Here is a 27,623-nt window from a genome sequence, read left to right as displayed (position 1 = left end):
ATGCAAGATGCTAGTCTTGCCCTGGGACGTAGGTAGCCTAGTGTTCAACACGTTGGCTTCTCACGAGGAGGGACATGGTTTGAGGAAGATAAATCTGTTATTTTTTTAAATGGAAACTGGGGTCCAAATATTTATAAAAATATTGAGACAATATTAAAATTGCACGAACGCACATGCATGATGGTGCTATATGACATATTTGTTTGTTTCATATTCTTACTAAAATATGTATTAGGCTTCTTCTGTAACTAATAAATAGTTCTTATTTAATAAAGTTGCCTCTTTTGTCAAATCAATTACGTCATAAAATAATACATGCATAGCCAGTGAGTGTTTATCTTATGTTATGAATATACCATTCTCTATCGTCTTATCTGTCAGCTAATGAATGAACAGTAAATAATATGTTGAAATTAATTGGTAATGTTGGTTTGGGTAGTCTGTGATCAATCTCTAAAAAAATATGATTTGTGAGACGACATAAGCACTAAATATAACAGGAAAAACAGGAATAAGTGCCAATATCGATTTCAACCACCATAAAGCAGGGTTTTGAAATTGGAGGTATTTATCCCTAAGTGCTCTCAGCATCATCTGCAGCCAAAATGGGAAGCCATCAATTAACTGTAAATTAACTTCTTTGCGTTGCAGATTACGTAAGGGCACAGATCAGGAAGAGCATCTTCAGGTAATGAGATGTAGCTTCAGAAGATTTCGAGTGGAGGTGGCCAAGATGGGAGATGCCTGGCGAACTGCGTCCTGGCTATTCTGGCTTTGTGTGGTTTTACAATCTATTACACTTTGCTTCTGTGACATGTCACGTGGAACCACAATCAAGAGCCTTTCATGGATTGACATTCGTCGGTGCAACAGATTATGCATTCACAGTGCTGGCTGTGGGTTTTTTTAATTTAATCATGGCATCTTGACGTGTCGCCTGTCAAACACCGAAGAAGGTGGGCAGTTACAAGAAGAGTCCTTTGTTGTCGGTGAAGACGAGTCAAAGGTGAGAGAGATCCGTATGCTTGTTTGTTGTTGAGCCCCGGACTCCGCAATATTCCATCAACATCGCATCATATCGCAAGAATAGCTGCACCTTGATATCAAACAAATATTTATGCATTTAAACAATTTTATTTGTAGACAAACATTAAACGAAAAACAGACCAAGAACCATAGTATCCGGTTGTACACGTATAGTTTGTAATTGAAACGATTGTTTTTTTGAATAATCACCTAATCTAAGGCTAAGGAAACTTTAAAATTACTTAACCGCATCAGTCTTTAAACACGTAGATAGTTTGACCATCAGAGATAATTTGCGTTTAACCTTTGTGGTGGAATTCTTGAAATGGAAATATTCACATGAATGTTCAATATGCAACAACGTCTTACTCAGTTGTTAGGACATAAACATGCATCTAATAAAATTTATTTCACAGAATGAATTATTAGTAATCATATGCATAAGTGATAGGTGGAATGTATTTTCGCAATAATAGGGAAAGCTGAATAATTAACGATTTTTAAATTGTAGAAATCTGCTTCTGGTGGTTGCTCCCTGAGAACCCATACCCTCATCGCCCCGTGTCTGAAAACAGATCACAAACACGCATTTAAACACAGTCACAAGGAACATTCAAAGAAGGATGTTAAAGACATTCATAAGGAACATTCAAGGGAGGGTGTTAAAGACAGTCACACGGAACATTCAAAGAATGGTGTTAAAGACATAAACAAGCAACATTCAAAGAAGGGAGTTAAGGACATTCACAAGGAACATTCAAAGAACGACGCTGAAGACATAAACATGGATCATTCAAAGAAGGGTGTTAAAGACAGTCACACGGAACATTCAAAGAACGACGTTGAAGACATAAACATGGAACATTCAAAGAACGGTGTTAAAGACAGACACACGGAACATTCAAAGAAGGGAGTTAAAGACATTCACAAGGAACATTCACGGGAGGGTGTTAAAGACAGTCACACGGAACATTCAAAGAAGGGTGTTAGAGACATTCATCAGGAACATTCAAAAAACGACGTTGAAAACATAAACATGGAGCATTCAAAGAAGGGTGTTAAAGACAGTCACACGGAACATTCAAAGAAGGGTGTTAAAGACATAAACAAGCAACATTCAAAGAACGACGTTGAAGACATAAACATGGAACATTCAAAGAAGGGAGTTAAAGACATAAACATGGAACATTCAAAGAAGGATGTTAAAGACATAAACATTGAACATTCAAAGAAGGGTGTTAAAGACATAAACATGGAACATTCAAAGAAGGGTGTTAAAGACATAAACATGGAACATTCAAAGAAGGGTGTTAAAGACATAAACATGGAACATTCAAAGAAGAATGTTAAAGACATAAACATGGAGCATTCAAAGAAGGGTGTTAAAGACAGTCACACGGAACATTCAAAGAAGGGTGTTAAAGACATAAACAAGCAACATTCAAAGAACGACGTTGAAGACATAAACATGGAACATTCAAAGAAGGGAGTTAAAGACATAAACATGGAACATTCAAAGAAGGATGTTAAAGACATAAACATTGAACATTCAAAGAAGGGTGTTAAAGACATAAACATGGAACATTCAAAGAAGGGTGTTAAAGACATAAACATGGAACATTCAAAGAAGGGTGTTAAAGACATAAACATGGAACATTCAAAGAAGAATGTTAAAGACATAAACATTGAACATTCAAAGAAGGGTGTTAAAGACAGTCACAAGGAACATTCAAAGAAGGATGTTAAAGGCATTCAAACGGAACATTCAAAGAAGGGTTTTAAAGATGTAAACAAGCAACATTCAAAGACGGGAGTTAAAGACATTCACAAGCATTGTAAGCGGAGATTTATCTGTTTACTATTTTATTCAAAGTATAGATGCGAACATTTCTTATTGAAGAAATCTCACACAGTTATAAACACATTTTACTACCATTTAATCTAGTTAATGCAAATGGCACATTTGTTCGAGTTTTCCAGGTGGAGGTGGATAGCACAGGCACAAATCTAAGATACACTTATTTGTAAGATACAGGGAGTCCTGCTTGTAGTATCATCTGGTGTAAGCTCAGCGCCTCACCTAAAACAACTTGTTATCCTGACTGGCCCAGTTTTACTGAGGTACCATGGCGCAGTTGAACGTGGATACCCAACTGAGACACAGTATAATGAGCCAACCAGTTTGTGAATCACCTCCTGTTTAGCGCAAGGCAGGGTAACAACAAGTGCCATCTACGTCCCTTGGTATGACGCGGCCGGGGATCGAACCACCGACATTCCGTTCTCCGGGCAGACGCTCTACCCCCAAGACCACGGAGAAAAACATAACAAACATTGCTATATGTAGACAGGGATGAATGGTAGTCTAGGAAGACATTCAATATGGTTGTCGTGTGCACTGTTCGGTACGCATTGTCAGTGTTTCATACAATGCTAAGTAGTTTTTAAGTTAAATAGCTACCAATTCAGACGTTTCGAATGAGTGTATCAAACTCTGCATCCATGATACTACTCACAAGAAGTTAAAGAAGACCCAAGTATTTCAATAGTTATTCTGTCATGCCATAAGAAATTAACTATAGTAATATGAAACCATCGGTTAAAAAGTTCTTCTTGTGTTGCCAGGGACCGCGGGACAAGCAAGCACCACCTCCTCTGCACTGGGCCAGGATACAACCTTGGTGTACTCCACCCCTTTCAAGAGTACCGCACCGGACCACCATCCGACCTTGTCCTGGACAACAAACAACACGCACCTGCTGAAAAGAAAAAGGTATCACATTAGCTTAAATCCTGCAAGTTAATAGGTGATAGGTGTGTTTTCTATGTCGGGAGGAAAATGTTTGTAACAATTTGCCGGCCTGAGAAATAAATGTTCTCCTAGTTGTATATGATAAGTAAACTGACACATAAAAACAGATTCATGAATCTTCTTTTGCCAATAATATCATCATTAATCTGCAGAACGCAAGAAAGAACCAATAACCAAATCAAAAATCACTTATGGAAATAAAAAGAATATTAAAAATCACAGTAATGTTACATGACCGATGAATATATTTGTTTGAAACTACAAAGCTTCTGATAAATATTGTTGCTTACTTACGTGATAGTCGAGTTTGTAACAGTAAAGTCATTTCTTTCTGACAGAACACAGGTAAACCAAGCACACAGCGGGAGAGTATGGATCATATCATGTGGATGTCCAGCCATCCTGAATCTCTTCATAGTGACTCTATTTGTCGTTGGAGTCAGTCGATGAACCACTATTGTTATACATGTAACATGCGATTAACCTTGTATTGTATGAGTCCTCAAAGACATCAACATTTATATCGAAACACCCGGGCAGGCACATACAAGTTCTAAGCCTAACAAACAAATCCAACAGTTGTGAAAGTGTTTTTAATTTTATTTTTTAACATAATTTCCCTCCTTTCGATACACTTATTATATCGATAGTGAAGCTTTTCAATTCAAATCAGGAAGTAGTTTTCTGAAGTCACCCTGAAAAACCCGCTCACGTCAGCTTTGAGGTCATCGTTGTCATCATAGCGCTTTCCACAAAGGTATTCTTTCAGTTTAGGAAACAGGTGGAAATCACTTGGTGCCAGGTCTAGCGAGTATGGAGGGTGAGGAAGCTCTTCGAACCCACATTGTCGCACGGTAGGCTTGGCAAATCGATAGGTGTAAGAAGAGGAATTGTCGTGAAATAGTAAAAGCACTCCAGCAGTCAGCATTCCTTGCCACTCTTCTTTGATAGATTCTCTCAGGCGATGAAGCAAATCAGCATAGTAGGCACCTATAATCGTCTTTTGATTTTCTAAGTAATCACACCCTTTGGATCTCAGAATACAGTGGCCTTAACTTTATTTACTGATATTGAAGACTTAATTTTCTTTGGTGCTGGAGAAGTGAAATGGTGCCTTTCCATGGATAAACGATTTGACTCGGGATTGGACTAAATACACTTGCAACGAACTACTCAAAAAACGCATTGCATTGAGTATCATGCATTGCATTATGGCCCATAGTTGAACGTTAATCAAGCTTAGAACATTTCGACCAGCCCTCGTATTGACCTGGTCACCTACAGCTATTAATCCAGTAGCTCAATGTAATCAAATTGTAATCAAATGTAAAAATAATGCTGTAAATAACTGCAAAGACAAATCTGCCAAACTTTTACTATCAACAGTTATTCTGTTCACAACTAACCACTTGAAATGTTCAAAGTTATATTATTACATAATTGCATAAACAATTAAACTAAAAAGCATAAAACAATACAATTTTTTTATTCATATTTTATGAATTTGTATAAAAAATGTTCTGAAACTAACCAAACTAACCAGTTTTCGCATTTCCAGCAAGAAAAGATGTTCCCACTCCTGATGTCACCAACCAAGTGATCATGCATGTGGCATGCTCACGGCGCGAAGAGCAATCAAACTGGCTCTACTTGGTTTTCAGAAAATGTGTGCCAATCAAATCTGATGTCAAACTTCTTGTTTAGAAATAACGCCTTACAATAACTATGACGCTCTCTGTGGATTGGGAGCTCTTATTGGGTTGTGGGAAGTTTTCTTTTATCTTGAAAATACTACATAAATAACTTAAAATCCACCACCAAATAACTACAAATAACATGATATTTTGAATACTGTTACATTTATGTGACGAGAGCAATTGGGATTATTATAATTTGTTAAAATTAAAATTCAATTTTCACTCAACGTTGTAAATGCACAGCCAGTACTAGTTTTCACCATCTAGGAAGCTGTGATATAGCGACGGTATGTGATGTTCTCCCCATGACAATTTGTCTGTACTCATCCCTGAGGTGCCCATCAAATAAGAGTGCCATGTACTAAGTATTTATGTTTTAGGATGGTCTTATGCTTCTTTTCAGTATCATATAACGTGTTAGCTGTCCAATAAAATGTGGAAATGTCAACAGTGTTGGAAATCCTTTTCAGTGGAGATTGTGGCCAACGTTAGACTGCTGAGCGTCGGTGTATTGTGTATTCCAACAATGTCTCTCACAGTTAACACTACTCTTTGGTGAGTGAGTGAGTTCCGTTAAAAAACGTATGCAACAGTATTCCAGTTACTTCAACGGGTATGCTGTTGGAAAACCTAGAAACATAATCTGGGCAAACCAGGATTCGCACCCACGATCATAGGTTTCTGGTGTGCCCAAGAGACGCAACTCTGCACAGGGAATTGCGGCGCCTTAATCGCTTCGCCCAAAACGGGTGAGACGGCAAGAGTCAGGCTATCGGCCAAAACGTGTGAGACGGCAAGTGTCAGGCTATCGGCCAAAACATGTGAGACGGCAAGTATCAGGCTATCGGCCAAAACGTGTGGGGCGGCAAGTGTCAGGCTATCGGCCAAAACGTGTGAGACGGCAAGGGTCAAGCTATCAGCCAAAACGTGTGAGACGGCAAGTGTCCAGCTATCGGCCAAAACGTGTGAGACGGCATGTACCAAGCTATCGGCCAAAACGTGTGAGACGGCAAGTATCAAGCTATCGGCCAAAACGTGTGAGACGGCAAGTGTCAGGCTATCGGCCAAAACTTGTGAGACGGCAAGTGTCAGGCTATCGACCAAAACGTGTGAGACGGCAATTGTCAAGCTATCGGTCAAAACGTGTGAGACGGCAAGTGTCAAGCTATCGGCCAAAACGTGTGAGACAGCAAGCGTCAGGCTATCAGTGTTTTGTGATGGGGGGTTTGGTGCTGACAAACCAGGAGACATAGTTAGGGCCAATTTGAAGATGGAAACACGACAATAGGTTGCTGGCCCGTCTTAGAGATACAACTCTTGGCCATCACCAGACATATCACCCAGATGACACTTGTGGGATCACCTTGACTGTCACATAAGAGTAACGATCAGTTAGCTAGTCCCCTCTGAGACGAATGGTGTCAAATCCCATTTCTTATGATCAGACGATTTTCATCTTCTGCTTGTCCAGTTGGGGCGGGGGTATTGATGTCCGTATTGGGCATACACGATATTGACTGACAAGTGTGACAGGATTCAAGAGAGTTCCATGTGCTGATTTCAGTCTTGATAGTAGATCGATTCATGAGCAACAGACGCCATCCCCCAAGCTGTGGACACAATACCTTCATTTTTGTTCTCAGTCAAAACATAACTTGCAATGATGTTGTTAATTCGTGTCTTTTACAATAAAAATATCTTCCTCAACATTGATCCTGCTCTTTGTTTTGGAACAAAAAATGCTGGTTGGTAATGGATTTTTGCTCGTCATTTGAGATGATATTACTAACATGTACTCTTTTGGAGCTTTTGGGTCACATGACAATTAATGCTAAATGAAATGTCAGATTCTCATTATCGTGGAAATCGTAGTACCCAACAGAGTATCAGTTATCATACATAAGTAGTCTCACAGAATATATCGTTAAGACGCGCACGTCCGCCATATGATTTGTCCATGCCAACCAGAATGAAGACATACACTAAGAAATCCACTGCCTCTTGCCTGAATTGATCGCAAGGAAACGAATATAATAGAAATAGAAAAATATTCTCTACTTTCGAAATTTATTTCTCTCCACAAGACAGTCTGAATAAAACCTTTTTCCATAATAATAAGATAGATATGCTAAAATAATGCCCATTGTACGATCCTGACTATACCATAAGCATATGTTTATGAATCCCTATCAAATAGTGATTATAAGATTCACATGGTATATATTCCACTTGTCTCAGGTAGTATCTGTGAAGTTAAAACAAAATTCTTTCCGTGATTATGGTTAATTTTTTAGACAGGAAATTTGGTGGTACGGTTCCTGAATCATACATTATATCTAATGCTATATCCTATTTTGACTTGTACAACATGTTCAGGAGTGTCATCGCTGGGAAAGAACACCTGTTTGTCATCAGAAATAGATGGTGATTCATAAATACATGCTTATGATACAGTTGGAATCGTGCAATAGACTCGGCTGTTAGCAGGGACTTCTTATCATTTCGGTGAGGGTTTTGTCACCCTTTGAAACCCAGCAATACTGTTCTAGTTCCATACTGCTGTGTGCGAGGTGGCGGATTGTATCACTAATGACTCTATATGATACAAGTTAACGTCTGGACATATTTCGCTTTTATATATATCATTGTTACTTTGGTATTTTAATCAAGTTCATGTTCAAGTTCAAGAGGTTTTATTGTACTGAAGGCCTCCAGCCCATATACAAAACAAGAGTACAAAGAGATAATATCCGTGAATACAACACAGCTATATAGAGATGTGTTGCATAAAATACATGTGTGGAGACAACGTTACAAAGTGGGTGTACACAATTATTTTACGAAGTGACTTCACGAAACTATAAGATTCTTGCGCCGCAGGTATTTCTGTGGAATATATGCTTCTCTTAAATCAGTATAAACAGTAGAAACAAGCAGTATATGAAGTTCATCCTCTATACAAGTTTGACAGAAAGGACACAATCTCATTGGCTTCAGTATAGAACGATGTCGTCCAATGTTAACCACTATTTCAGACAATCTGAGACGAAATCTTGAATATGTTATGCGCAGATATTTGTATGTTATAACATTTAAATACAATTCAGGTTCAATCAACGATTTAAAAGATCTATATATGACATATCTTGAACTGTTTTCAAGTGTCGATCTCCAATCCTGCTGAAACATATCTAGTGACTTTCTATGAAATAATCTTAAAAAATCATGTTTAATACCGACACCTTTATACAACCACACATAAACGAAACCGTGATAAAATAACATATAACGAATATTTGATGCCCATGTTGTGTACCCATGATTGTCCAGATTAAGTAGCATTTTGTATGCTTTTCTTGGCAGGCGCTCTTCATGCATTTCTCAAATTTTAAACCAGTATTTTAAACAACTAATATACGCATTAATGTACGTCGGATATCTTCCACATTCGCCATAAACCATACAGTTTGGAGTGTTTATTCCTCTCTTCAAAAACTTTTTACTGCATATAAATGTATTTTCTCCGTTGGTTCATAATTTTTAAAACCCCAAAGTTCTGAGCCGTATAAAAGGATAGACTGTACTTGGGCATCAAATAGATTAAAATAAACTCTAGGTGGAACATGTATTTATATACAGTGGTAATCAACATGATCATTGCTTTCTTGGCCCTTACAGCTAAATTGTGGACAGTTTTTCCTAAATTCAAAGTCTTAGTAAATAAAATACCCAGGTATTTATATTCATCTGGGGTGTTTTTGTAAAACTAGTAGCGAGTTGACCACCTCTCCTAAACACAACCACATTTCTTTTATCTAGGTTTACTGTAAGTTGCCATTCATCTGTAAACTTTTCTAAGATATTCAGCTGGTTTTGAAGCCATATCACAGTATCTAATACAAGTATGACATCATCAGCAAACAATAGCATGAATAACTCTGGGTACAGCTGAACACCGTGTTTCCCCTGTCTGACGTATGTTAACTCTTTAATGAAAAATGAGAACAGCATAGGACTTAATAAGCATCCTTGTTTCAAACCAGTAGGACAATCGCAAAAGCCTGTTATCTGACCATCCAACCGTAGACATGCTCTCACATTTGTGTACATACTTTTTTACATTTGTAGTGCTTTACCATTCATGCCTGTATTTTTCAAACAAAGCCATAATTTATGTCGATTAACAGAATCAAACGCTTTCTAAAAGTCAACAAATGCTACATAAAGCTTCTTCTTACGCCTTAATAGATATTTCTGAACAATGGCATCAAGTGTAAACATGTGGTCAGTAGTAGAATAATGTTTTCGAAAAACCACCTTGCGTTTCCGGAAATTTGTCTCTCATATTTGCCCAAAGTGTAAGTCTCTTGTTTAATATACATGTAAAGACTTTACTAAGTGTACTATTCAGTGAGATTCCTCTATAGTTGCCTGGATTATTAGGATCACCCTTTTTGTGGAGAGGTACAATTATAGCTTTCGACCACATTTAAGGAAAACGGCTACTTGAATATATCTTATTAAAATATTTCGCCAAAAACGGCAGTATTATTTCCTTAGAACATTTAAGCATTTCAACAAGAATATTATCTAATCCAGGGGACTTTCCATTCTTCAGAGAATACATTGCATCGATAATTTCCTCAACAGTGGTATTGGCACCAAGAATACATCGATCAATATCAGTATAATGCTATGATAACATATATCTGTGTCGGTATCAGAACTGGTTAAGTTCTCAAACATATCAGCAGTATGGAAGACATCTTTGAAATGAGTTAACCATTCGGTGGGATTGTTTTTGCAAATGGTTTATGACTAATGTTTCGAATCTCTTTCAAAAAATTTGCAGGGTTACGGAGAGATTTGCATAATTTATCTACTTTATGTTGTCGAACTTGAAATTTATACCTCCGACATGTTTGCTTATATTTATTCCTGACAGCACAATATTGTTTTCTGGAATGTTCATTTCTATGTCACCTGAACTGTCGAAGCGCTCTCCTGCTGGCACGTTTGACAGATCTACATTCATCATTTAGTATTATTCTATTGGGTGTATTGTGAATATTTAACACACGTCTTTTCATACAATCAGCTGATTCTGAAATTATTTTTTACAAAATCGTTTAAAGCTTTATTTTTATTTTAATCAACATCTAACAACAGACGATCCAATAACTTAGTTGATCGTAACTTATCTAAAAACTGAACACTGAAGTTATCATTCCAAATGTACTTATCATAATGTACATTACCAATTCCCCGCTGCTGGTCTTCTACGTCATCGCCATATTTTCGAGTTCCAGAGGAAAATGATCCGAGTCTAATCTTTCACCAACATTCAACATAGATATGTGTGAAAACAATTCATAGAGCAGATGAAGTAGTCAACTCTGCTGCCCTGGCTACTGACGTACGTATATTCACCATTAGTGTCACCCTCCATTCGACCGTTCACGATACAGAAGTCAAAAACATCACTTAAGTTTGTTCATACTGGTATCTTGTGAAGTTCTATCCTCAAATGGCGGGAAAAGGATCACCTCTATTCTGTATGCTGTCTGGGTTAAAGTCTCTATAGTTATTCTTAATACCACAACGGGCGTTCATGTCTCAACACAACACAATATGACAATCTGATACATCGGGTAATAAATCAGATAAAAACAACTCCAGCTGGTCTATAGCACACGTTGATGACTTATTATCATAATAAGTAGATACTTGTGGAGGAATATATACACAAACTAGAACAATGTCAAAATCAATTTTAAGAATACTTTTTTGATAGCCTGAGACAAACAACATCATCGAAGTTGGCTTGCATGACGGTGGAAAAACCATCAAGAGCTTGCTTAATACAGACACAAACACCACCACAACATCGACAGTGTTCAGATATTTTGATGGCAGGTGAATAAAAACTTTCATATCCAGGTAACCAACTATTTGGTAATTCGTTAGACAAAAAGTTTTCAACTAGACATACAATGTCAAATGCTTGTAAATAATTTAGAAAGTCAAGATCTGAAAGTTTGCTGGAGAGTCCATTTATGTTATAAGTTAATAGACGAAGAAATGGGGATTCTTTTACGGTGTTGTGATTTTCACGACATGAGGTTGTGTTGTCTATTTCACCGGTGTTGTTTGGACATAGCTCCTGTGGAAAAAGGCCTTGGCCACTGTCCTGGCTGGTCGAAGCGCTGTCAGTTCGCCGTCCATCAGTTCGACGACTGGCACGTACGAACGGTCGCCTGGAGGTCAATGATCCCGTCTCCAAGTGCTGGGTGCCTGTTCCGTCTCATGTCGATTTCGCACTGTTATCAGTTTTCCTTGCTTGAAATATCCTTTCAGTCCTCTTCTCTCGAATTCCTTCAGACGGTCACTTTGGCGAAAGGTGAGATCGTTGGAGACGCCATAACCGCCCTCTTTCAATACAGGCTCCTTGCTTTTAAATTCTCGATTTCATCATCAGATTCCCGATATTTCACTATTAAGGGTTGTGGTTTACTTGGATTGTCACGCTGGATGCCTAGGCGGTGAGCACGGATAACGTCTGATTTCTCCCACGTTTTAGTCTTGACGCTGTCATTGAGAAGTGCTATTATAAATTTCGTTACGTAATAAGGGTGTCTCTTCTGGCAATTCTTGCACTCCGTAGAACATAACGTTGTCTCTACGGCTGAACGCCTCCAGCCCATAGAGCTCATTGTCAACATCTGACATCTTGTTCTGTATCCTGTCGACCTTTTCCGTCAGCACATCTATGTCGTCATACACAATACTGTTTGTCTGTTGGAGAGCGTTCAAGTCCGACTTAGTAGTGGCTAGTTGACTTTCCATCTGTCCACACTAGGCTGATAGTGTCTGAACGTCCGACTTGATGAATTAATTTGATTACTCAAGTCCGTTTTGACAGTATGAAGCTCGGATGTGACGGCGCGAATTTCTTCGAGGATGGCGATAGAGAGGGTGGGCCGGGGTTAGCTTCTATATCGCCAGAGCAAAGTAGCAAATCTGATACACCGGCTGGCAAAGGGTGCACCCCGAGCTAACAAAAAAATGGTGCACGGGAAAAGTGCCCCGTCGTTGACACAAAGGACTTGTCACGTACAACAACTTGACTTGCAAAATATTTTCTGCCGGTATCATATTAGTGAAATCTAGTTCATTTTTTAGAATACTGATAATGCCAAAGGAGCACAGTACCTGGATCGTCAGTAGAAAAGAGCACATAAAGCATCTAAGTGGTATATCCGATCCTGATGTGTACGGTGAGTAAGTTATATTGTTGAGCTAGATTTGCCAGGTGCCCCTCGGGTGGGAGAACGACACTATGCTGGCCCTGTACACCTTGATCGATACCAAGCTTCGTTACTTCACAATGCGTACGTAACCAGGTTTCAAAATGAGTAGGTTTCAGTCTCAAATTCGCATATAAATTACACAAATACGAAGTATTATTAAGCTGTTCGCAAACTTCCTGTTGTAGTCAAAGAGTACACGAGTGTAACCATACCCGAACATAAGACAAAATGGAAATTGACGTGACGTTTTAGCCTTGTTGATTTATGGCATAAATATAGTGAATAATACAACTGCTACGTACGAATAAAGTTTATCGATTTTGTCATAAAAGGAAAGATTTACAAGATAAAAGCTTATAGCTTTTTGTTTTGGCACTTGGAAAACTGTCACAGAAACAAAACATGCTGCAAATCATTTAAAGGTATCAGCATATTAAATATCATAATGGTTATGTTAGAAACCACTTGGGTTGTATGATAACTGTTTCAGAACTGATGGTACTGATTACTCGAGGGACATAGTTTATGGACAGATATAAAATACGATTTTCGCGCGACCCATACATACGATAACAATAATCGAGTACAATATTTGTTTATACATATATGAACGACTACGTTTCTATCGAATACCATGTGTCAGTCTTTCTGAAACAGATCATGATCACCATCAGAGAACAAAATCATTTTAAAGATCTCAATTTGTGCTAATTGCAGTTGTCACTGTGCGTTACACATATGAGATCTATGACATAAACAGTTATACATCAACTGTATGCAGCAGGTAAAGTGAACCTTATCGTCATGTAAATGTGGCTTAAAAACATAAATAAATGAGAGATGTCAACATGTTGAGGACCTATTGATCAAGTATGCTTCTATGTGTTATTATACAATATGCCTCTCTTAGTTAAAGAAAATGCAAAGGTGTTGCTTTGTCTAAATACAACATTGAAATAGATCATCTATATTAGGGGTCATGTTTTCAGCTAGATGTTGGAAAATGATCACTGAAATATATTCGTTACCATGCACGATCTAAGGTCAGTTAGTTGGTGAAATAAAATAAGACAGATCAAATGAAACAGTTTTTCAAAATGCTCATTTTGTTTTCAAGGGTGAGGAGTTAGCCTAGTGTTTAAGGCGTTGGCTTGTCACGCTGAGGAACAGGGTTCGAGGCCCCTCATGAAGCCGACTCTGGCGTCCTCTTGTGTGACTTGACTGGAACAGTGCGATAGGCGGCTCAGTCTCACTCACTCATTCTGAAAGTGTTCTGTCCAGAAAGAACACTGGGTTTCAGAAGATCATTACAGTGGATACACTATTAACCATATTTTGAAGCCCATGTATAAATTGTGACATTTCAGGCTCTAGCTTGGCTGTATCGCTATAATTCAATTAGGATACATCTGTTCTTTTCATGAAAAATGACTGGGGTCCAAATATTTACAAAAAAAATATAGAGAGACAATACTGAAATTGCACCAACGCACAAGCATGGTGACATATTTGCTTGTTTCATATTGTATAAATCCTGTTATAAGGTGTCTTCTGTAAGTAATAATTAGTTCTTATTTGATAAAGTTACCTCTCTGGTCAAATCATTTACGTCGTCATGAATTAATACAAGCATAAGGTACCATGTGAGCTGTAACTACTCTCCATGCGGTTCCATGGGGCCGGCAGCCAGCCAGCATAGTACCTCTGCCACAGGCCAGCGCCATGTGACGATCACATCTTTCAAAGTCCATTCAAGATATTGCATATGCTTCTCATCCGTTTCATGTTTGACAAGTCTACACATTTACATAAACAAATGTTGGTTACGGTTCATCAAGAAAGTATCTTAATACGTGAAAATCTACTTGTTTTTGCGCAGTTATCCTTTGTTTACATTGGTTGTACAGCTCCACGTGCTGTCATCGAAGCCCAACGGAGAGCTGGCGATACGGTCACTTTGAAGTATAAATATATATTGTCATGCAACTCCCTGTCGCAGTTGTATTAGCATATCTATATAATTATGCGAACCAATATGTAAAGCAACCCCAAATACTTGCATTAGTCCGTTCTATATTGATTTCTGAAAAAGCGCGTTTGTTTACAAACAAGAGAAAAGTCCGGCCACGTGATATGCAAATTAGCCTGTGGCAGTGGTGTTATGCAAATTAGTCTGTGGCAGTGGTGTTATGCTGAGTCACCACTGCGGCGGAGTGTGAGCTGTAACGAAAAAAAACAGGAACAAGTACCCATATCGATTTCAACCACAATCAATTATGGTTTTGAAAGACTTTCAAATTGGATGTAATTATCGCTAAGTGCTCTCAACATTATCTGCAGCCAAAATGGGAAATATGATAAGTCACGAAATAAAACTGCAGCCAAACTGGGAAGCCATCAGTTAACTGTAAATTAACTTCTTTGCGTTGCAGATGACGTAAGGACAAAGATGTGGAAGAACTTCAGATAAGGATATGTAACTTCAGAAGATTTCGAGCGGAGGTGGCCAAGATGGCAGATGCCTAGCGACCTGCGTCCTGGCTATTCTGGCTTTGTGTGGTTTTACAATCTGTTACACTTTGCTTCTGTGACACGTCACGTGGAAGCACAATCAAGAGCCTTTCATGGATTAACATTCGTCGGTGCAACAGATTGTGCCTTCAGAGTGCTTTCTGTGTGGGTTTTGAATTAAATCATGGCATCCTGTCGTGTCGCCTGTCAAACACCGAGGAAGGTGGGCAGTTACAGGAAGAGTCCTTTGTTCTTGGTGAAGACAAGTCAAAGGTGAGAGAGATCCGTTTGCTTGTTTGTTGTTGAACCGCGCACTCCGCAATATTCCATCAGCATCGCAACATATCGCGAGAATAGCTGCACCTTGATATCAAACACATATTCATGCATTTAATGACCAAGGCCCCATCAGTCTTTAAACACGTAGATATTTTGTCCATCAGAGACAATTTATGTTTAACCTTGATTATGGTATTCTGTGAATGGATTGGTTGGTTGGTTTGTTGTTTAACGCCGCACTCAGCAATATTCCAGCTATATGACGGTGGTCTGTAAATAATCGAGTGATTGATATCATGAGCATCGATCCACGCAGCGACCATGACCACCCGATCCCATCTGTCGCCTTTTACGACAAGCATAGTCACCTTTTACGGCAAGCATGGGTTGTTGAAGACCTATTCTACCCCGGATCTTCACGGGTATTCTGTGGATAGAAATTCATATGAATGTTCACCATGCAAGTACAACAGTGTCTCACTCAGATGCTAGAACATAAACATGCAGTTACGTAAGATTTATTTTACAGCATGTGTCTTTACAAGGTAGACACAATTTTATGGCTAACAACTTCTTTAATACTGTAAAAAGCGACGTTTCCGTATAGATCCTTAAACCGTTGTCAAGCAACGTCGCTTTTTACAGTATTAAAGAAGTTGTTAGCCATAAAATTGTGTCTACTTTGTCACCCGTCAAGTTATGCCTATCAAACAATTAATGTATTTTTAGTCATTGTCTAAATAAGCGATGGGTGGGGGATAAAGGAAAGTTTGATAATTAACGACATTTGAATCGTAGGAATCTGCTTCTGGTGTTTGTTCTCTGAAGACAGTTACCCACGCCACACTGTGTAAGGAAATACAACACGAAGATAAAGACAGTCACAAGCAACACTCAAAGAAGGGTGTTAGAGACAGTCACAAGCAAAACTCAAAGAAGGGTGTTAGAGACAGTCACAAGCAACACTCAAAGAAAGGAGTTAAAGACTCTCAGAAGCAACATTCAAAGAAGGATGTGAACGACAAAAACAAGCATCGTATGTGAAGATTTATGCCGTTATTAAATTGTGTACGATTTCATAAAAAAATATAGGTGCGAAAATTTCTTATTGAAAAAATCTCATACAGTTATTAACAAAGTTTACATCCATAACTATGCATTATGTGTTTACAAAGGTATCCTCACAAAACGTCTTGGCAAAACCTCCACAAACGAACCCTATCCTCCTATAATCCTTTCTCTTGTGTTGTTCCATTACAACCTTTTGAAAACTCCTTTCCTCGTTGTAAATATATGTTGATGTTTTCGCACGTATTTATGGCGAACAATGACAAGCCTTAACAAGCCACGGCGAACAAGGACAAGCCTTAACAAGCCACGGCGAACAAGGACAAGCCTTAAGCCACGGCTTACAATGGCAAGGCTTAACAAGCGATGGCGAATAATGACAAGCCTTTACAAGCCACGGCGAAGAATGACAAGCCTTAACAAGCCACAGCGAACAATGACAAGCCTTAACAAGCCACGGCGAACAAGGACAAGCCTTAACAAGCCACGGCGAACAATGACAAGCCTTAACATGCAACGGCGAACAATGATAAGCCTTAACAAGCCACGGCGAACAATGACAAGCCTTAAGCCACGGCGAACAATGTCAAGCCTTAACAAGCCACGGCGAACAATGACAAGCCTTAAGCCACGGCGAACAATGACAAGCCTTAACAAGCCACGGCGAACAATGACAAGCCTTCACAAGCCAAGGCTAACAATGACAAGGCTTAAACCACGGTCAACAATGACAAGCCTTAACAAGCAACGGCGAACAATGACAATCCTTAAGCCAAGGCTAACAATGACAAGCCTTAACAAGCCACGGCGAACAATAATAAGCCTTAAGCCACGGCAAACAATGACAGGCCTTAAGCCACGACGAACAATGACAAGCCTTAAGCCACGGGGAACAATGACAAGCTTTAAGCCACGGCGAACAATGACAAGCTTTAACAAGCCACGGGGAACAATGACAAGCTTTAAGCCACGGCGAACAATGACAAGCCTTAAGCCACGGCGAACAATGACAAGCCTTAAGCCACGGCGAACAATGACAAGCCTTAAGCCACGGCGAACAATGACAAGCCATAAGCCACGGCGAACAATGACAAGCCATAAGCCACGGGGAACAATGACAAGCCTTAAGCCACGGCGAACAATGACAAGCCTTAAGCCACGGCGAACAATGACAAGCCTTAAGCCACGGTGAACAATGACAAGCCATAAGCCACGGCGAACAATGACAAGCCTTAAGCCACGGCGAACAATGACAATCCTTAACAAGCCACGGCGAACAATGACAAGCCTTCACAAGCCAAGGCTAACAATGACAAGGCTTAAACCACGGTCAACAATGACAAGCCTTAACAAGCAACGGCGAACAATGACAATCCTTAAGCCAAGGCTAACAATGGCAAGCCTTAACAAGCCACGGCGAACAATAATAAGCCTTAAGCCACGGCAAACAATGACAGGCCTTAAGCCACGACGAACAATGACAAGCTTTAACAAGCCACGGCGAACAATGACAAGCCTTAAGCCACGGCGAACAATGACAAGCCTTAAGCCACGGCGAACAATGACAAGCCTTAAGCCACGGCGAACAATGACAAGCCATAAGCCACGGCGAACAATGACAAGCCTAAAGCCACGGCGAACAATGACAAGCCTTAACAAGCCACGGCGAACAATGACAAGCCTTCACAAGCCAAGGCTAACAATGACAAGGCTTAAACCACGGTCAACAATGACAAGCCTTAACAAGCAACGGCGAACAATGACAAGCCTAAAGCCACGGCGAACAATGACAAGCCTTAACAAGCAACGGCGAACAATGACAATCCTTAAGCCAAGGCTAACAATGACAAGCCTTAACAAGCCAAGGCGAACAATGACAAGCCTTAAGCCACGGCGAACAATAACAAGCCACGGCGAACAATGACAAGCCTTAACAAGCCACGGTGAAACGTAAATTCTCCCTACCTAACACATAGGGACGGTTCACCATCCCATGTATTTGCGACTTAAAAAGTAGTTACGGGTTTGCGAAATCATAAAAAATATGCACAATAGCAACAAAGAACAGTTTCTGTAGCATACATATAGATATGATTATAAACAAAATTAACTTTGTTATAAATATTCTTGAAAGCTTTGAGAACGCTGTCGGAAGCGAAAGAATACACGCTGGTCAAGTAACAAAAATGGCGCTTTGGTCTCGATTGACAGTTAAGTGAGACAATTACAGTTTATAACAGAACATTTTCAAGAGAATGACAAACGCCATGAAGCGATATTAACTCCATAAATGACCATTTGTCATTAGTTTGCATGGCCAATGTGGAACTAACATTAAAAAAGGATGTCAACAGTGTGTGAACGGGCCGGACACTTACGATAAAGGGAAACAATTTGCATGACAATTACAACAGTTAAAGTTGTTATGTTCACTGCAATAAAGATCACTTTTCTCAACTTCGGAAAACACTTCAGTATATGATACATTTTCATTCCTCCATGTCATCATATCAAACGCTATCTATCATAGCTATCTATCTATCTATACTGCTCACAAGAACACTCGATAATTTCATATTTCTATAGTTAATCTGTCATGCCATAGAATATTTACTATATTAATATGAAATAATCTGGTGTTCTTTTACTTTTTGAGTAGTATATCTGATTAGTTTTCTTATCGTTACAGCTCCAGCTACATATATTGACTGTGTCGAAGTTGACAAAAAGTACACCTTTACTCCTGACGTATATAAGATAGGCAAGGGCGACATCCCCTTTGATCAATGCGCACGTGTCTGCCAGAATGGCATGTTTGGTATTGAGGTAAGCAGTGTTATCTTGAGTACGTGGACGTTTATTTTGATTGCTTTCAGTACTGTTACTTGTATATCACACGGGCCCGTAAATAGTCGGTAACTTCTCAGTCTGCCTACATCTCAATCTACCTACAACTTCAACACGGCGGCCAGCAAGCTCCCCGAAGGAGAATATACAGAGACTTAGACTCGCGTCTTCAGACACTGAAAGTGAAGCTTGTGCAAGGACAGATGACCTAAATGAACTTCTTAGATGCTGCTAGCCACCTGTTGAAACTGAAGATGTGAACTGTGAACTAAGATGACGATGTGAACTGAGTGAGTGAGTGAGTGAGTGAGTTATATTTAAAGTCACATTGGCAATATTGCAGCCATATCGTGACTATCTAGGTTATATGTTTGTAAATACAATTTAACTTATATAAAAACCTGCCAACGAAGGACAGTAAAAAGTACTAGACTTATCACAGAAAAAGATATTAAAACTAGTATGGGATCATAAAGAAGGATAACAATTATACATAACAATAACATGATAAAAACGGACTATAGATCGCCAGCCCCTGAAAGGAGATCACCATACTGGGGATGTGAACTGTGAACTAAGATGATGATGTGAACTATTGATAGATCTGGGCCCAATTTTCTCAACACAAAGTTTTTACTATTAAATAACATTAAATATTACACATTCCTTTTTGTTTGTCTAACAGTTTGGACACTGTTACTATTGAAAATAGGGGTGTTCTCATTGTGCCTACACTTTAATTTACAGTGTAGACAGACTGAGATGTAGGCACACTGAGATGAAGGCAGACTGAGAGTGAACCAAATAGTCTGGTTGAGAAATGTCGAGGTTGTGACGACGAGCCATGCAGGATTACACATAATTATAATTCAACTAGGCTCTGTCTATCATACCGTTCAAAGTGCGCATCTTGCAGTGCGTTCCTGTAGTGAAACCTGTCACATGTCTGACGTGATCTGCAAGAACTTCAGATCGATATTCACCATTTCTACAAGTTCGATCGTCACCCAAATATTTACAAATCCCTTCTACGTGTCAAAACTTACCTTCTCTGTTGATTTTGTTGTATTTACGGATATGTATCTGGTGTTGATAGGTAGCAAATTTTAAATGTAAAACGTCGACGCAAGAGAACAATCAGTCTCAATTATCCGGCCAATCAGATTTAGGCGTTCAAGGCAAAATACATCAACATTACATGCATGGATCACTGAAAATCAGTGATGACACCAGGCGCGAAAAACTTACAAGATTTACTTGTTTATGTGCTGTGTAAGAAATACTTGAGCCGCTACATGAGGCTCCCTTCTGCACACATCACATATACAAACGTAAGAAGTCAAAACATTTAAATATTATTGACAATGTAAGTCACAAAGTTACAAAAATGAGGAATTGTGATATTGCTTATAGTTTGATTGTATTTTGGTTCAGTGGAATTATACTTAGTAAGTTGTCTTTCTGTTTGTTTGATTGTCCCTATTGTTGCCTATTGCTGCGGAGGTAACGGTTTTCACCTAACCCTTTGATTTAAGTGCATACATTTACATAGACGTCAGAATAGGTCTTCGGCAACCCGTGCTAGTCGTAAGAGGCGACTATGCTTGTCGTAAGAGGCGACTAACGGGATCGGGTGGTCATGTTCGCTGACTTGGCTGATACATGTCATCGTGTCCCAATTGCGTGGATCGATGCTCATGATGTCAATCACCGGACTGTCTGGTCCAGACTCGATTATTTACAGACCGCCATCATATCGCTGTAATATTGCTGAGTGCGCCGTTAAACAACAAACAAAACAAATCAACAAACATTTACGTCACATTTAACGTCACTGTCTGACTTTCTAGATTGTATAGTCTCTGTCACAGCAACGTTTGTCGGTTACCTATAGGGGCGGTCGGGTAGCCTAGTGGTTAAAGCGTTTGCTCGTCACGCCGAAGACCCGGGTTCGAATCCCGACATGGGTACAATGTGTTAAGCCCATTTGGTGTCCCCCGCCGCCAAATCCCGTCCAAGTTTGAATTATATTATATCGTTTTGTGTAAGCGAGAATATATCGAAATGAAACCAATCATGTTTAACAGCAAGGTTTTAACGCCGAGAGCTGTCGGTTAGGAAGGACATGCTGTTTTCGGGAACGCCTGGTGTCATCGCTACTTTGTCTTTTGTCAAAAGAATTTGTTTAGGCGGATAATCGAGACTGGTTATTCTCTGGCGATGACGTTTAATGTTTGTCGAATATGCAAAAATGGAGTGACAGAATATGCTATTTTCATTGGTTGTGTTGTTCTCTTGCTAGTAAACTGGAGAATCACACGAACATGAAGATATGCACACGCTTATAACTCACGGTATGGAACTCAAACTATAACTGGGATTCCAGGACTTGAGAAGGGGTGACGACAATGTCTTGTTATCCAGCTCATTGTGACGTGACATTCATTGAGTTCCATCACGTTCCTTTTCGTCAGTGGTTGTCAAACTGTGATTTAACTGTTCCAAACCTTGTTGAACCCAACTCTCTTACTCACTCTGTTTCAGTGTACCATGGGGTGCTATTGTCACTTCATCTGGAGACGTCGGTACAAGAGAAAGAAATTCTGGGGCTGCAGATTACTGGCGTTGCAGAACATCAGGTGTGGAAACATGCCGACACTGGCGATTTATAACATTACGGTGATCTCGGTGGATGGTACAGGGAGTGGGTGAGTGAGTATGGTTTTACGCCGCTTTTAGCAATATTACAGCAATATCACGGCGGGGGACACCAGAAATGGGCTTCACGCATAAAAAAACACCCTGCCACCAATCCCTCCCCACAATATCATACAATGGGTTCCTAAGGAGATGGATTTGTAATCCAGTTTGAAATCACCGCTACTCACATGATGATGCTTTGCATGTAGTAGCAGCAGCGTAAATGTCAAATGCAAGTGTAGTCATTCTTGTCATTAGTACATGAATATGTTCACAACCTGGTGAAAGAGGAAGAAGTAGATGTAAGGATGGTCTTTTCGATGTCATGCAACTTGTTCGCCTTTCAATAAAATGTGAAAATGTCAGCAGTGTTCGGACTGGTTTTTTTTCAGTAGAGATTGTGCTCCATGTGTGACTGTGAGCATCGGTGTATTTTACGATCGCTTCCCTATATGTCTGTTAAAGTGAAGGTTTTATGTCGCGTTTAGCAATATTACGGTGGGACACCACAAATGGGCTTCGCACATTGTACCCATGTTGGGAATCAATCCCGGGTCTTTGAGTGAACACTTTAACCATTCGGCCCACTCTCACTGTGAACACTCTTCAGGAGCGATTTCGGTTCAACGCGGCGTTGAACGTTATTCCAGTTATATCAGGGCATGTCAGCTTAATGTGGGTTAAAAATCCTAAGTAGTGCAGGTCGCAGAGCAGATGATCAAAGTTCAGGAAGACTTTCAACTTCAACCTCTGAGAAAAATGTTGATGAAATAATTAATGTCATTATTGAGGATGGAGGATAAGTCAAATAAGCACTGAGGGGGGTACTTCTCACGAAAATGTCGAGAACATCCTGAGACATGAAGTAGGCATGACAAAGGCATCAGCACGTTGGGTTGCAAGGATGACTCTGGATCAGAAACACTCCAGGTTCATCATCTTATAAAAGCTGGTTTTGTTGATCGAATTGTAGCCATGGACGAGTCTCAAATTCACTACAGTCAGCCAGTGACTAAAAAACAATCCAAGCAGAGGAAACATATTACGTGTCTTTCTCAGGAGAAGGCCAAATCTCCTTCATCACCTTGGAAGGTGATGGCTTCGGATTTCTGGGATTCCAATGGAATCGGGCTTGTGCTACCACCGGAAGTGTCAGACGGCTGATATTCGGACAAACAGTTATGACAACTGAGCAAATATGAAGAATACATGTCATGGAAAACTCCTTGGGGTATAGTTGCTTCTCCTGGACAATGTGCCTATGTATTAGCTACAAAGCGTAAAATTAAACAGCCTGACAAGCATTAAGGAAACGATGATGACGCCATTTTTGGTGTGGAAGATTTTGTGGACGAGCAGAATGAAACTCGCAAGCATCGTTGGCAGAAGCATGGACATTAGAGAGAAAACTTAAAAAACCAATAACCCCATCATCAATTTTAATTACATCCACTTGCCGTTGGAGGCCATGCCCTTTCCATGTTGGGGCAGCAAAAGACTCCAGACCAGATGTTACATGTATGCGCTTGGAAGGACTCTCTGGGCTTGAAATGGGCTGGCATGCGCTGTGTCAACATACTTCTCTTCAATGGCTTCGTGACGTTCTGCTGTATAAGATGGGCTGTAGAAACTCTCCAAGGGCAAACCTGAACTGACTGTCACCCAAGTGCTTCTCAGTGGATTCATCTTTAATCAACCTAGGAAATGACACTTTATCTGATTTCTGTCTTTTTTATTGCAAAAGATGTTTGCCGATCTAGACTTCCGATCTATGCCCACGGTTTCAGAAAGTTTTGGATGTCTGCAGAAACAGCTGGAGTCTTGTGTACACGTTCATTTTGCATGATTGGAATCTAAGGTGAGGATCGTTAATCACTTGACCAATGGCGCACCTTGCGCACACACCCAAGCCGGCGTTATAGAATGAAAGTCCATCTCCCACAATATGTGTCTTAACTGACCACTAACGAGAACGATCTTGTTTCACATACTCCCCAAACCGTAGATACTGCTCTCAGCTTATCCTTGTCTATGAGATGATCTACAGAGGTTACAGTGTGAAATGACCAATCGTGAATTAGATGTGATTAAAATTGTTTAATTTTACATTTGGACACACAGGAAGGAAGTGACGTTTTCCGGCCTCAAGCATACACAGTTGAAAAGGTTAGGGTTTACTGCTGAGTGCGGCATTAAACAAACCAAGCACAACTATCAGATATGTTGGCAGTGAAGAGGACGTCTGTTAAAAAATTTTGAAGATTTTAGAGTGTTTGCAACCAAATCAGTAACTTATGATGATGGCGCAAAAGAGGGAGCGTATTCAAAGCAATTATTGGCTTCACACATCGTACCCTTGTTCGAAATTGAACCCAGGTCTTCCAATGAGTGAATGATTTAACCACTTGGCTAAACCACTGCCACATAACAGGCTGTGTGGCGTAGGTCATAGATGTTTACATTAATGAATCTTACAAACAATGTGGGGACAAACCTCTGAACATGTTGAGGGCAATCTTGGATTTGAACCAACTCTCAACAGATCATGTACTGAAAAATACTCGCAGCATCTTGACCTAAAGATGACAAATGTCAAAGCAGCATCTCTGAATCCCACTTAATTGAAGACTGGATCTGTGTTTTCTTCTGGTAGCAATTGTGTAGGTTGAGTATTCATCACTACAGACAGGATCTGTGTTTTCTTCTGGTAGCAATTGTTTGGGTTGAGTATTCATCACTGAAGAGGGGATCTGTGTTTTCTTCTGGTAGCAATTGTTTGGGTTGAGTATTCATCACTGAAGACAGGATCTGTGTTTACTTCTGATATCAATTTTGTAGTTTGAGTATTCATCACTGCAGACAGGATCTGTTTTCTTCTGGTAGCAATTGTTTGGATTGAGTATTCATCACTGAAGACAGGATCTGTGTTTTCTTCTGGTAGCAGTTGTGTAGGTTGAGTATTCATCACTGAAGACAGGATCTGTGTTTTCTTCTGGTAGCAGTTGTGTAGGTTGAGTATTCATCACTGAAGACAGGATCTGTGTTTTCTTCTGGTAGCAATGTTGTAGGTTGAGTATTCATCACTGCAGACAGGGTCTGTGTTTTCTTCTGGTAGCAGTTGTGTAGGTTGAGTATTCATCACTGAAGACAGGATCTGTGTTTTCTTCTGGTAGCAGTTGTGTAGGTTGAGTATTCATCACTGCAGACAGGATCTGTGTTTTCTTCTGGTGGCAATTGTGTAGGTTGAGTTTTCATCACTGCAGATATATTTTCACTTGGGGCAACATGCAGTTAACATCAAACACAACAAACAAGTCCATTGTGGAAAAGAACCACTGTATTTCTTGACTCATGGAATTATTAAACATCAGGAATAAAGTACCTCAGTTATATGCTATGAACAATTGCAACAAATATAAGCACTTTCTATATTACTCAACATTTGATAAGAACCAAATTAGAAATTTAAAGGTGTGGTTCTTAGCAAATAGTGAGTAGTATATTATATACTAGGAAAATATTACACATCAGGTGAAACACACATCCAGTTATTTTCAGTCAGAATTGGGTTTTAATTGAGTGTGCAAATTTCAGACCTAAGAAATATCACAGATAACCTAAGAGAAATCTTGACAAGATGCCGACATTCATTCCTTGCCATGAGTGGGCGACTCATCTTGGGCTTTACGCTGTTATGTATTTTCAATGATATAACAGCAGTATTCACTTCACATGTGACATATTTGATGTTTATGTCTGTGAATCAACAACAAACTGAGATCACTCAGCTGGATACCAGCCAACAAACAGATAACCTTCTTTGACTATCTGCCACCTTTGTTCAGCCACATTCCAAGTTAAGGTATCTGCAACCACAGCGACTGACTGTGTTACGTGCAACCAGAGCCACCTTCTTGCTCAACTGTGTCTAGGTATGTGCAACCACAGCGACTGACTGTGTTACGTGCAACCACAGCCACATCGACCTTTCTGCTCAACTGTGTCAAGGTAGTGTGTTACGTGCAACCACAGCCACATCGACCTTCCTGCTCAACTGTGTCAAGGTGTGTGGACACAACCCTCTTCAGCGAGCAGCTTTGACTATCTGCCACCTTTGTCAGCCACATTCCACAGTGACCTTCCTGCTCAACTGAGTGGTAAGATATTTTAGCCAGAGCCATGTTGTTCGCAGTGAACTTCCTGCTCAGCCCATCACTGCTTTATAAAGCCCTGCACCCCATTTCAAACAATGATCTTGGCACTACAATTTCCACACATTCCCATAACATGGACTTCACTGTCACTTACAGTAATACTTAAAAAGGTTACCCTTCCTCATTTTACTTGCCCTTTGAGACAAGCATGAAGGCATATGATCTGTTCTTACGTCAAAACCTCATAATGTCAGCAGTCATGTGTGTTATAACATGGTTGAAAAGTTCTAAGGCTTATCAGGCTAAACTACTGATTAACTCTTTTCAAAACTTGGTTAACTGATCCCCCAAACCAGACGTTTATTAATGAGGAAAAAACGAAACAGATTCTTATTTGGTGAACAGGGGGTGTAAACCTTTTTGTTTCATCCTATCAAGACATTCTTTGATATCACATAAAAATATACTTTTAAAAAAAAGAAGAAGTTTTCTTCAAACCACAAGGCCTGCGGTTCAGGAAAAAGAAATCTGAAACATTTATAAAAGAAACACGGTGTAAGGATGGTTTTATCTGATTGTTTCAGGTTTTATTGCCCCAACAAATGTAGTCAGTATTCTATCAACATGTCATCACATTCTGGCTGAAAATCACCCACATCTTCAAACACACATAGATCAGGTAATTGTTTGAAACTAATACATTAAATAACTGTTACATTATGTACACTGAGTTGGATTAATTATTTACATAATCCTACAAAATTTGTTAGAAAATGGAGCAACATGATTTGCCCAAAAATCAAGCTAATTATCAGCACTATGTAACACAATAGTTCCAGCTGTATGTCAGGACAATACCATGTGCATGGTCAAGATGTGACAAGGTGAGGTGAAATGGGGTTTAATGTCGGGCTCAAGATTATTGCACTTATATATAGCATATGGCGTGTGTGAGTGTGTGTGTGGCTGCGTGTACCAGTCCGGGCTAATGTCAATTTAATAGTACTAGCTCACTGAGATACCATGTCACAGTTTAACATGACTACCCCACTCAGACACAGTATACTGAACCCGAGACACCAGTTTTTGTTTTAGCCTCTTATGCCAAGCACCAGGCAAGGTGACAACAAGTACCATTTTTTAACCTCTGTTGGCATGACGTGACCAGGGATCGACCACCCAACTTTCCGCTCTCCGGGCAGACGCTCTACCACCAGAC

The 27,623-nt window shown here is 39.7% G+C and overlaps 1 protein-coding gene across 1 annotated transcript; it reads left to right on the top strand.

Annotated features, from left to right (window-relative positions):
• LOC139457024 (cylicin-1-like) lies at positions 1-26,404 on the top strand. The gene is made up of 9 exons (XM_071238472.1): positions 1-28; positions 652-688; positions 1,627-2,812; positions 3,231-3,241; positions 3,652-3,799; positions 15,510-15,629; positions 16,464-16,671; positions 22,095-22,189; positions 26,183-26,404. The coding sequence occupies exons 1-9, from the start codon at positions 1-3 to the stop codon at positions 26,402-26,404; spliced, it is 2,055 nt and encodes a 684-aa protein (XP_071094573.1).
• Positions 26,405-27,623: the final 1,219 nt, after the last annotated feature.

This window comes from Haliotis cracherodii, unplaced genomic scaffold (assembly GCF_022045235.1).
Source record: "Haliotis cracherodii isolate W230 unplaced genomic scaffold, xgHalCrac1.p SCAF_12, whole genome shotgun sequence".
Lineage (NCBI taxonomy): Eukaryota > Metazoa > Mollusca > Gastropoda > Lepetellida > Haliotidae > Haliotis > Haliotis cracherodii.
Note: the sequence above shows the minus strand (reverse complement) of the source record. Positions and strands in the feature narration are given on the sequence as shown.